Here is a 13,130-nt window from a genome sequence, read left to right as displayed (position 1 = left end):
TGAGAATATGTTTGTGTGTGTTTGCATCTTTTTTCTTTGATCTGTTTGTATAGAAATTTTCTTGCATCCTGCTGCTTGTATTTTTAAAGTTTTGTTGTGTTTGTTGGTTGCCATTTTGTTATTATTGCCATTGTTCTTATAACTCGATTTCATTTCTTAATTCCTTCTCTTCTACAGGATGTACTTAATCCCTCCCCATTTATTTCTGGGTATTGTTACACTGTTAGTTATAATTAGCCCTAAGCGAGAATTAGCCACAATTCCTGTTGTTTCAGTGGTAACAGGTGTATGTGTGTGCATGCATGCGTGCGTGCGCGTGTGAGTGTGTGTGCGTGCTTGCATGTGTATACATATGTGTGTGTGAAAGAGAATATGTGTACGTATGTGAGAGAGAATACACGCAGAGATTTGTGACCTTTGGGGTAACTGGGAGTAAAAATCATTGTGCCTGCTTTCCATATAAAGAAATATTTCTTTATAAATTATTATAAAATAATTGTGAGTCTTTAAACTTGAAGGGGTAACAAAGCTTGCAGGGTTAACCAATAAAAGATTCAATTTTGGATTACTGCTCCAAAATAGTTGTATGTTATTGCTGCTGTTGTTTAGCTTCAGGTCAATCTTGATCAAACAGATATATTATCAGATGTATTCCAACCATGGCAATCCAGTCTTTTAGTATATCAGAGATTTTCTCATCCGTGCTTCTTTATTTAAGATGGCATGGTTTGATTTGGGAGTGATTTCCCTGCTATACCTAAGCATGTCAAGTGACCACATTCCCCTTTGCTGGTCCTCCAAATATTGTTTTTAGGGCGAGGCTAGAAATATTTCTTCATAATTATTTTATAATTAATTCCTTTATTTACTTGCTGATAGATAAGGAAAACTGAATTTATGAGTCTGATATGAACTTTGTAAGTTGCATTACTAGCTCTCTGTGTAGGGTAGCAGTAACTCTAAGAGCTGAAAAAGCAGAGGACACTCCTCAGTCTATCTTGCATTTTGTGTGTGCGTGTGAGAGAAAGAGAAAGTATGGAGACATGCTTTTTGTTCTAAGTACAAGGTTTGAAATTTTAGTGCTAGGCCTAACTGATTACATTGATTCTAGTGCTCAACTAAAACCTATTTTATCCACTTTGAAAATATAAAAGATGAGGTCAGCCTCTATGGAATTTGAACTCCATACACAGAGCCAGAAGAAATACCGTTAAGCATTTTTTACCAATGTGCTAATAGTTCTGCCAATCACTGCCTTCATCTATAGAGATATATTACTTTTATTATAGCCTCAGGCTGATCAGAGCCTTATTAGTGAGTTTGTTAAATGGAAAGTGAAAAAAGACTATTGTGTGTGTGTGTCTCCTTGTTTTGACATCACATGATAGTTGTAAGCAAGTGTCACTGTCATAGAAGCAGTGTTGTTTGTTTCCAGTCTTCTGTGAAAACATGTCCAGACAGGGGAAAATATTACCTTGCTTGGAAACAGTTGGCAATAGGAAGGGCATCCAGCTATAGAAAATGTACTTCAATAAAATTCCATCTAACCCATGCAAGCATGGAAAAATGGATACTAAAACAATGACAGTGATGATGATCACACTTTTTGGTCTTGGAGGCTACAAGGCAACCTCACTAGTGCTGGTATCACATTAAAATGCAGTCAGTACACTCTGTGAAGTCCTTAACAAATGAGTGGAGATGATATAAATTTGAGAGGACCCTTCAATCTTGTTGCGGACATTTCAACATCTCTCATACTGGCATCATGACAATGCACCAAATACTCGATGTAAAGTGGCTGGTGTTAGAAAGGGGTTTGAACAAGACAAACCAAAATGAAATATGTGCAAGACACAATCCTCCAATCCATCTAGAGGAGTGGTAACTCCAAATAAAAATGACTTGGATTATGATAACCCATCCCAATTTATGTGAGCGTTGAAAGTAGACATAAAATGAAGGTGGTTGTGGTGTTGGTGATAGTGATGATGTTGATGATGATGAGAACGACTTGTTTAATTGGTATTTGCTTTACTTCAATTTTGGTTTTCAAATATGGTAGTTATTTTACTTGCACTCTGTATACACTACACAACCTGAACCCTAATTTTATTTATTTGTTGATCCCCATAGGTATTGGTGATCTAGAGAACAGTGGCAGTGGAGAGTTTCCCATGCAAATTCCAAGATCTTGTTCCCCTCGTCCCTTTCATTACGACTATGCTGACTACCCTTCTCATCAGTATGAAGAGGTCCCTATACAAACGTAAGTAACTCTTTTATAGGTTTCAACGTTGAAAAAAAAAAAAAATTGGAAAGGATTGTTGTTCTTTAACCCTAGGTCATTCTTAATCCAGTTGACTTATGATCAAGGATATTACAGCCATGAACAGTCTGTTTTTGTTGAAAGTATCTAGGTTTATGTTAACTAATATGGTAGGGTGGGTTTTGACAGATTTGACTGTTATTTCTAGCAAATTGAATGACTGAAGAAGCACATTTTGCCTCATAAATTTGAACAACAGTGTCATTGATTGGACTCAAAATCTTGTACATACTCTTTTTACTTGTTTCAGTCATTTGACTGTGGCCATGCTGGAGCACTGCCTTTAGTCGAGCAAATCGACTCCAGGACTTATTCTTTGTAAGCCTAGTACTTATTCTATCGGTCTCTTTTGCCAAACCTCTAAGTTACGGGGACGTAAACACACCAGCATTGGTTGTCAAGCGATGTTGGGGGGACAAACACAGACACACAAACACACATATATATATACATATATACGACGGGCTTCTTTCAGTTTCCGTCTACTAAATCCACTCACAAGGCTTTGGTCGGCCCGAGGCTATAGTAGAAGACACTTGCCCAAGGTGCCACGTAGTGGGACTGAACCCGGAACCATGTGGTCGGTAAGCAAGCTACTTACCACACAGCCACTCCTGCGCCTATAACATATTGCTTATCTGATGACCTCGTTGCCTTTCTATTCTTCTACTGAAGAATGTTAATGTATCAAGTTAGATTAGAACTCAATAAATCTGAAGTAGAAGTTTCTAAGCTGTATGTAGCAACACTTTAGTATGGCAACTAGTGTGTTGCTACCAGTCTCTAGGGTGTTATGACACTTCAGGGTGTTGCCAATAATCTCCTACAGTGTTGTGACATTTCAGTGTATCATCGATGTTGGCATACCCACATGAGTGTGCACACCTTGAGTCTGTTTCCTCTTAACTTACAGAAAAATAAATATTTCTAATGAAATTTTCTACAAATACCTTTCAGATGATAGAGATTATGATTATATCAGAATTTGATATGAAACAAACAGGTGGGCTTACTTACTGATGCATCATATAAAAAGATAAATAAATAAATGCACCCTTTTAAAGCCTAGCCAGGCTCATGGGCCCGGTTTCCCGATTTCAATGGCGTATGCGTTCCCCAGCTGGATGGAACGCCAGTCCATTGCAGCGTTACTCATTTTTGCCAGCTGAGTGGACTGGAGCAACGTGAAATGAAGTGTTTTGCTCAAGAACACGTGTTGCCCGGTCCAGGAATTGAAACCACAATCTTACGATCATGATGCTGATACCCTAACCACTAAGCCACACGCCTCCACTGATGCATCATATATATCTACAAAATGAAACTTGAAAGTTCAAGAAAACTGTGTATGCTTGTGCACTCAGCAGTTCTGTTTTTCTTCACATTAAATTCTGATATAATTGTAATTTACACCATTTGAAAGGTATTTTGTAAAAATTTTCACTAGAAATGTAATAATTTTTCTAAAAGTTATGAAGTGGTTCCCCAGCATGGCTGCAATCTTAATGACTGAAATAAATAGACAATGATAAAAGAAGAAACAAGGTTGATTTGTGTAAATTAGCTGAAACTTCTCTCCATACCCACCTCCAAAAGTTTTTCCCAGCAAATTCCAATGTAATTGGAATCTACACTATCTGAAAGGTATTTATGGAAAATTTCCTTGAAAAATATCCAATCTTTCTGAAAGTTAGGAGGAAACAGTCAGTGGGGCATACTTGTGCAATTATACTCTGATGTTTAGGTATGTCATGACATTGTTACCAATAATCTCTGGGTGTGTTGATACATATCTGTATGTTACTGATAATCTCTAGGTGAATCATAAAATTATGTGGAAAAAAAAAAAATCAATTTTTAATAATATTTGGCTGAGTGCTGACAGTTCTGTGAAGCATTAGATAAGTGACTGTTGATTTGTGATATGATATGAATATTTCTTATTTCTTTACTGCCCACAAGAGGCTAAACATAGAGGGGACAAACAAGGGATTAAGTCGATTACATCGACCCCAGTGCGTAACTGGTACTTAATTTATCGACCCCGAAAGGATGAAAGGCAAAGTCGACCGCTGCGGAATTTGAACTCAGAATGTACAGACAGACGAAATACCGCTAAGCATTTTGCCCGGTGTGCTAACGTTTCTGCCTACTCACCGCCTTATGATATCAATATTTCTAATGAAGTAATATTCTTTATTATACTTTGGATGATAATTAGATATAATTGATTGATAAAATGGTTATTTGTAACAACATATAGGTTGACCAAAACAACTTGGATTTCTCTGTCTTCTTTTTTAATTGATTAAAAAAAAAACATACCTGTTTGTATTTTCTTTTTTCATCTTTGTGATTTTATTTATTACACTTGAATGATAATTAAACATATTTTGATTGATAAAATGGTTATTTATAACAACTAATGAGTTGTTGCTATAAATAACCATTCAACTTGGATTTCTCTCTCTTCTTTGTAAATTAATTTAAAGAAAAAAAAACAAGTATATTTATCTATTTGTATTTTCTTTCTTCATCTTAACTCCCAGGCCATCTTATTCCCGTGATGATTCCCAGCTTGGTAGACCAACATTTAATTCCTCGTCAGACATTCCAAATGAAGAGGAGAACCAGTCACAGTCACATTCAGAATCCAGGTAAGAAATAGATGTCTTTCTTTTGTCTTTGTTCTTCTGAACTTGTCAGTAGTGCATGTATATGCACCCATGTGTTTGTGCATGCATCTATGTATATATATATATGTGTATGCATGTATCTTTACTGTTTCACATGGATGAAAGGCACATGATCTGCAACCTCTCATTGATACAGTAGTCTACCTAACCATAAAATATGTAAAAGATACTGTGGGGAGGCACAGTTTACTTCTGTAAATAGTGGAAACACTGTGTGGTGAAGTGTTTCTGTAATGCGCTGTGTTGAACTAAGAACACAAACCTGTGTACTTTAATCTGTATGGCTGACAGTAAAATTCTACTCTTAATTCACATTTCTGCTCTCTAGTATTCTTCCCATACATCTGATGCCACATATCTGTTGTGAAATACATCTTACGTCAACTGATGTGCTATACATCTGGTGTACATTTGGTATATTATTTCGTTTCTTGTGTCTCTCACATCTGTTGAGCTATACAACTATTGCACCATACATCTGTAGGACTACATAGCCATAACCAGCAATACCACACATCTGTAATGCTATGCTTACACTGCTATACCCTATTTTTTGGCAATACAAGTTGAACTTTTCAGACCAAAATTTGTGGCCGAGAATGATAGATTGACTTGTACACCAAAACAACTTTGGAGGACCAAAATTTCCATGTGAAATGCAGCAGGACTTGGAAAGATAGTGACGATGTTTGAATGTTTACACTATGTACTACATTGACTGTTTTCCAGAAAATATGATACATCTCCTATTCTATATGTCTGACACAAGTTTATACAGACTCTTCGTCTATAGGCGCAGGAGTGGCTGTGTGGTAAGTAGCTTGCTTACCAACCACATGGTTCCGGGTTCAGTCCCACTGCGTGGCACCTTGGGCAAGTGTCTTCTACTATAGCCTTGGGCCGACCAAAGCCTTGTGAGTGGATTTGGTAGACGGAAACTGAAAGAAGCTCGTCGTATATATGTATATATATATATGTATATGTGTGTGTGTGTTTGTGTGTCCATGTTTGTCCTCCTAGCATTGCTTGACAACCGATGCTGGTGTGTTTATGTCCCCGTAACTTAGCGGTTCGGCAAAAAGAGACCGATAGAATAAGTACTAGGCTTACTAAGAATAAGTCCCAGGGTCAATTTTCTCGACTAAAAGCGGTGCTCCAGCATGGCCACAGTCAAATGACTGAAACAACTAAAAGAGTAAAAGAGTAATATAATTATACCCAGCCATTCAGAAGTTAACTTGTATGTGTATCATACTGTTGGAGGTGCTGGTGATAGTGTGTTTAGCAGTTGTTTCAGTTTCAGGAAGATGCGAAAGGAAAACAAAGCATATTAGACTTTCTGATAAATCTCAGAACAAATTATTCTTATGAAACCAAGGACAGAGAATGCATCCAATCTTTATTATTGTGCGAGGTCTTTTTTTTTTTTGTTTTTGTTCTGTATGTGTGTGTTTTCTAATTTTATTCTGAAATATAATAGATAGTGAGACCTTATCAGCAAGAAAAATAAAAATGAAAAATAAAACAGTGATAACAGTTCCCAGTACATCTGTTACCTAACAATTTCTCCAACAATTATTCTTTTGTCTTTCAGTCGTAAAAGAGTAAACCCATTATATGAAGCTGTGTCGAAGACTGGTTTTAACCATAATGATAATCAATTTAAACTCCCTCCAAATGAGTCCATCTATAAACAATTCCATTGTCTCCGTGTGGCCTTCACTCTGGTTGTTGCTGTCGTTCTCCTCTCATTAATTGCTATCACAACTGTCATCCTTTTAAATGAACCAAAAGGTAAATAATTGTTTCTTTGTTAATTATCAGATCACAATATCTGGGACAATAAAAATTTACAAGACCATAAGATTTAAAGGATGATGATTAAAACAAGATGCTTTCCTCACTACCAAGTTGGTAGCTGATTAAAAGGAGAAAAGGAATACATACATACATACATTCATACCCACATACATATATAGATACCCACATATATACATTCTGACATACATACATACATACCCACATACATACATACATACATATGCATTTATGCACACATACATATTTGCTTAAGCCCGTTGGTCCTTACGGAACATAGGTCATCGATGACTTTACTCCATTGTTATCAACTCTGGGTTGTAGGGCCTTCCCCTCCCAGACTTTGTTAGTTTTGATCTGTTATTGATGCTTCTGTAACTTAGCTTTTTTCTTGGTAGGGATGTTGGCTTTATGGGAAGAAGTGGTCCTTATAGGTCAGGCCTCTATCCTTTGACCTCTCCAGCAAGGGAAGTCTTATCAAGAGCTTGTGCTTTGCTGGCTTAACTCTTAGGGTCACTGAGACACATAAGTCACCTTGTTATAACAGGGTCTTGACCTTGTGGTGGACGCATACCTGTGATAAGGGCATCCAGCTACAGAAATGAAGCCAAAAACTAAATATACAAGTGAATGTGATCCTCCGAGTTTTCTGAAAGAGAAGAAGAACTGGCTCAGATCATGACAAGCCATCCAACCCATGCCAGCATGGAAAACAGACCCTGAAAAATAAATGTAGTACTTTGTTACTTTTTCTCATGTTTGTTTTCCCAAATGTATATATACACTTACACTGATGTATGTGTGGTTTACTGTCCAATCATGTGGTTTTTGTGTTCAACCTTACTGCACGGCATACAAGCACATGCCCCCTACATATACACATACATACATACATGGTAGTTGTCTACTCTTTATGTAGAGTCTGATCACCTCTTGTAATTACATCATGGCATCTGATGTGGCTTTTTAAACCAGATAATGTATTGAAAAGACACTCACATAGATTGCATATCTGATTTGGACCACCAAGAGCTGCAGTTAAGTAAACACTTATGAGAAAAAAAACCATTGAAAAGTGTTATCACATAACATTTTATCAAACTACTTCATTCTGCAAGTGCATCTTGCCAATGAAAGATGTGGCTCGATGCTTGCAGTCCTGAATATTTCATGAGGTTAGTGCTTTTGTGTGGCTGTTCAAGTTAAATTTTAGCTCTCATTTCTAGCAATTGTAGGTGCTATTTTGCACCTGCATTTATTCATTTTCCTTCTTGGTTTTAATTGCTATAGCCACTTATATTATAATGCATTTAATATATCTTAAATATATTAATATATATCTTATTGTATGTTTTATATATATATATATATATATATATATATATATATATAGTTTTAGGGAAAAGAACCAAGGTTCATGAACTCAACGATGAAAATCCACTGTCACATATAGAAAAACTAATAATTAAAAGCACAATAAATGAGTTTTTACCTGTAATTTTGGATTTTGTCCCTAATATTATTATTATTATTATTATTATATATATATATATATATATACACACACATAAATGCACTCACTCACATACACGTGTGTGTGTGTATATATTATCATCGTTTAATGTCCACTTTTCATGCTGGCATGGGTTGGGTGGTGTGACATGGAGCTAACTAGCAGGGCGCTGTCCAAACTCAAACTGTTTGTTTTAGCATGGTTTCTATGGCTGGATGCCCTTCCTAACACCAACCTCTTAACAGAGTGTGCTGGATGCTTTTTACATGCCAATATATATACATAGGTGGTGAGCTGGCAGAAACATTAGCATGCCGAGTGAAATGCTTAGCGGTATTTCGTCTGTCTTTACGTTCTTGGTTCAAATTCCACTGAAGTTGACTTTGCCTATCATTCTTTCAGGGTCGATAAATTAAGTGCCAGTTGCATACTGGAGTTGATCTAATCAACTGGCCCCCTCCCCAAAAATTTCAGGCCTTGTGCCTCGTCCCTTGGTTCTATATATTATCTTCTTTCTATTTATTGGCACAAGGCTAGCAGTTTTGAGGAAAATGAAGGGTCGATTACGTTGACTCGCTGCTAACCATTCTTTCAGCTTGCCGTTCTCCCTGAGGGGAGGGGATCATTTTTACATGGGTACAGCATGACCAGGGATTTTGGAGCTAGGGGTTGAAATCAATCGCAATCATATATATTTGTACATATGGATTCTAAAGTATTGTTTCTCTTTAATATTTACAGAAAATGGTAATTTGTTAAAGGAATTCCAAGAATTAAAACAGAAACACATGTTATTAGAAAGAAAGGTAAGTTGAACATGTACATGTTGTGGCTATTCTATGAGTCTAAACCTGTTGGTTGTTGAAAACTGCCAACAAATTAGTGGAATGACATTATAAGATTTATTTACACTGTATATTTTGTAGACACACATTGTAACTCACCCTCCCACCAATTCATGACCACTTCTACTGATTAACACTATTGCAACTATCTCTGTACTAAAGCAGGTGAATGTGAATTTTCAATATTGGGAACTAAACAATCTTGTGATAATAATAATAATAATGGATTCTCCCATTGATGATAACATATGAGTGTTCAGCCGAATGACTGACACAATTTGTTTATAGTGATCAAATGTATGTGCTATATACATTAGCTCACTCCCTCCATCAAATCAACATTGTCTGAACAGGTGCACAGTGTGCCATGCATCAGGTGTCAAAGTGATTACAGAGCAATGTGAGATGAAGTGTTTTGCTCAAGAACATTGTGCCGCCTGATGTAGGAACTGAAACCATGATCTTATGATTATGAATGCAACACCCTAACCACTAGGCCATGTGTCCTCACTAACACTAATAATAGTAATAATCCTTTCTACTAAAGGCACAAGGCCTGAAATTTTGGGGGAGGGGACTAGTTGATTACACTGGTACTTAATTTATTGATCCTGAAAGGAAAAAAAAGGCAAAGACGACCTTGAAGGAATTTGAACTCAGAACAGAGTGACAGGCGAAATACCACTAAGCATTTCATCCAGTGTGTTCACAATTCTGTCAGCTTGCTGCCTTAATAATAATAATAATAATAATAATGATAATAATGATAATAATAATAATGATGATAATAATAATCCTTTTTTTCTATAAGCAGGAGGCCTGAAATTTTGGGTGAGGGGCTAGTTGATTCCATTGACCCCAGTCCATAACTGATATTTATTTCATCAACCCTGCAAGAATGAGTGGCAAGTCAACCTTGATGGAACTCAGAATGTAAAGATGGACAAAATGTGCTTAGCATTTTGCCCAGTGTGCTAACAGTTCTGTAGTAGTAGTAGTAGTAGTAATAATGATGATACTGTTGATAATTATTATTGTGGAAGGGATTGAGCAGACTGACTCTAAGGTGATGAACTGGCAGGATTGTTATCGCATCACACAAATTGCTTTGCAGCATTTCTTCTGATTTTATGTTCTGAGTTCAAATTCTGCCAAGATTGACTTTGCCTTTCATCCTTTTGGAGTCAATAAGTGCAAGTCAAGTACTGGGGTTGATGTAGTCAACTTACCCCCCCCCCCCCAACAAATTTCAAGACTTCTGCTCATAGAAGAAACACTAGTTATTCGAGTGATAAATAGTAGCATTGGTAGTATGTCGCATTAAATATCTTGTGGAATTCAGTCACATCCTTTTATGTTTTGAGCTCAAATCCCACAATAGCTTAATTTACCTTGCATCATTCTGGGATTATTAATACAATAATTACAATCCAATTATTGGTTTTGACATAATTGACTACATCCATCCCCCCCACAAAAAAAATGAAAGAATATGGTCATCAAATGTTAACATTTTCATGATTGCATGGGCATCAAATGGAATTTGTTTAGGTAGATTTTCTACAGCTGGATGAATATCCTGTCATTAACCTTCACCTGTTTCCAAGTAAGGTAATATTTTCCATAACTAGACATGCTTTCATAGAAGAGTGGAAATGGACATTGTGTGCATTATGGTGACATTCATTTACTGCTGTCACATGAAGTCAAAGCAAGGAGATAGTAACACATATGCACTCTCTCTCTCTCTCTCTCTCCCCCCCCCCTCTCTCCCTCTCCCCCCCTCTCTCTCTCTCTCCCCCCTTTCTATCTCTCTCTCCCTCTCTCTCCCCCCTCTCTATCTCTCTCCCCCTCTCTCTCTTTCTCTCACACACACACACACACGCACATATATATATATATATATGAAAAGCTTCTTTTAGTTTCCATCCACCAGATCCACTCACAAGGTTTTGGTTGGCCCAAGACTAAAGTAGAAGACACCTATCAAGGTACCATATAGTAAGACTGAACTCAGTCATGTAGTTGGGAAGCAAATATCTTACCACATACCCACACCGGCTATTTTAGAAATATATTTTGTGTGTGTGTGTAAATGTCTCCATACAGAACAAACTTGCTTTTTTTAAGCACTAAGAGCAGGAACATACACACGTACACACACATTCTGAATTGACATGAACACACACTCACATGAACTGAAGTTCACACATGTATACACACAGACTCATCAAACAATAACCACATGTATCTGATTGCATTCTCACACTTTGAGAACAAATATCAGTTCTAAATATCCAAGAAGTTCTATTGACCATCCTTATTTTGAGGTCAACATCTTGACATAAACTCTTTAGAATACAGGAAATTATTGTGACAAATATCTTATCAATTAAGATATTGTTTCTATCTAACCCTTCTGTGAACTTGTGCACTGTGAGCATCAAATTTCCTCTTATACATAAATGTTGTTGTGAGGTTAACCCTTCAAACCTGTGAGGACACTTTAACAATTGTGATTTAGATTGACTATACCCCTGGGCGATGCAAAAGCAAGTAACCACATAGTTTTGTGTTTCATCATCATCAATTTTGTAATGTCCACTTTTTCATGCTTGCATGGGTTACATGTAATTTGTTTAGGTGGAGTTCCTATGGCTGGATGCTCTTCTAGTTCCCAACCCTCACCTGTTTCCAAGTAAATTAATATTTTCCCCATGGCCGGACATGTTTTCATGGAAGATTGAAAATGAAGGACACAACTTGTTTGAAGGTGACATGTGGTTTCAATGCAATTAAACATTAATACCCATATAGGCACTCATGCACCCACACATGCACATACATGCATGCACATGCACATCACACACGTCACACATATTGCACACATGCACATATACATGCGCTCCCTCTCTCTCTCAAATAACAGGTTTCTTTTAGTTTTAGTCTACCAAATCCACTCACAAGGCTTTGGTTGGCCCAGGGCTGTACTAGAAGGGACTTGCAATAGATGTCATGCAGGGAGACTGAACCCAATCCCATCACCTACTAACACAAAACTGATGCCACACCTCAGGGTTTGTAGTTCTGTGAGCCGGATGGCAACCTTCAATAGTGAAGATGTCATGAAAAAAACACTTGTTCCATGCTGTAAAGTGATAGATGTTGTAGGTCATCCAGCCATAGAAACTGTGCCAAATCAGACATTGGAGCAAAATGCAGTCCTTGGATTCACTGGATCTTGTCAAACTGACCAATCCATGCCAGCATGGAGCATAGACATTAAATGATGATAGACATATATCAGTGTTGTTCTTTAATGTCCACTTTTTCATGCTTGCATGAGTTAACTGGATTTTATTGAGACAGTTTTTCTATGGCCAAATGACCTTCCTGACTGTTGAAGTTAGGTAATATTTCCCTTTGACGGGACATGATTGCATGAAAGACTGCAAATGAATGACTACATGCATGATGGTGACACTCACAACCTCATGTGATGTTAGGATGAGGACACACACACACACATATATACCACAAGATCACCTCCTCCAATTTTCCCTCCCCTCTCAAAGATTCATTGTTTTGCAAGTTACTTAGTGACCCTGCCAGTGATGGTGCCACATATAATGCATCCAGTCCACACTGAAATGGGTTGGCATTTGGAAGGGCATCCAGCTGTAAAAGCCATGCCATATATATGTGTGTTTGTATATGTGTATATGTATGTATTCCTAATTTATATAGCTTTTCATTCCTACATAACTACAATAATCTTAAGATATATTAATTTTTTAAATTCCACTATTATTTCTCTCTTGATAACTTTCTCCTTCCTCTGTTTATACTTTATCTAATAAGAATAATATAATACACCTAATAATAATAACTGATTCCTTTGTATGCATATATATCATCATCATCATCAT

The 13,130-nt window shown here is 36.9% G+C and overlaps 1 protein-coding gene across 11 annotated transcripts in view; it reads left to right on the top strand.

Moving 5' to 3' along the window:
* Nucleotides 1–13,130, top strand: part of LOC106878228 (uncharacterized) — a 139,120-nt gene that overhangs the window by 104,770 nt on the left and 21,220 nt on the right. For all 11 annotated transcript variants that reach the window (XM_052971592.2, XM_052971596.2, XM_052971594.2 and 8 more), the window contains 4 exons: nt 2,137–2,269; nt 4,879–4,986; nt 6,620–6,819; nt 9,098–9,162. In XM_052971592.2, coding sequence (XP_052827552.1) covers nt 2,137–2,269; nt 4,879–4,986; nt 6,620–6,819; nt 9,098–9,162 — 506 coding nt within the window. The remainder of the gene's footprint in view (nt 1–2,136; nt 2,270–4,878; nt 4,987–6,619; nt 6,820–9,097; nt 9,163–13,130) is intronic.

The sequence above is a fragment of the Octopus bimaculoides genome, chromosome 11 (genome assembly GCF_046866305.1).
Source record: "Octopus bimaculoides isolate indiv1 chromosome 11, ASM4686630v1, whole genome shotgun sequence".
NCBI lineage: Eukaryota > Metazoa > Mollusca > Cephalopoda > Octopoda > Octopodidae > Octopus > Octopus bimaculoides.
The sequence above is the reverse complement of the archived record's forward strand: the minus strand, read 5'-3'. Positions and strand labels throughout refer to the sequence as shown.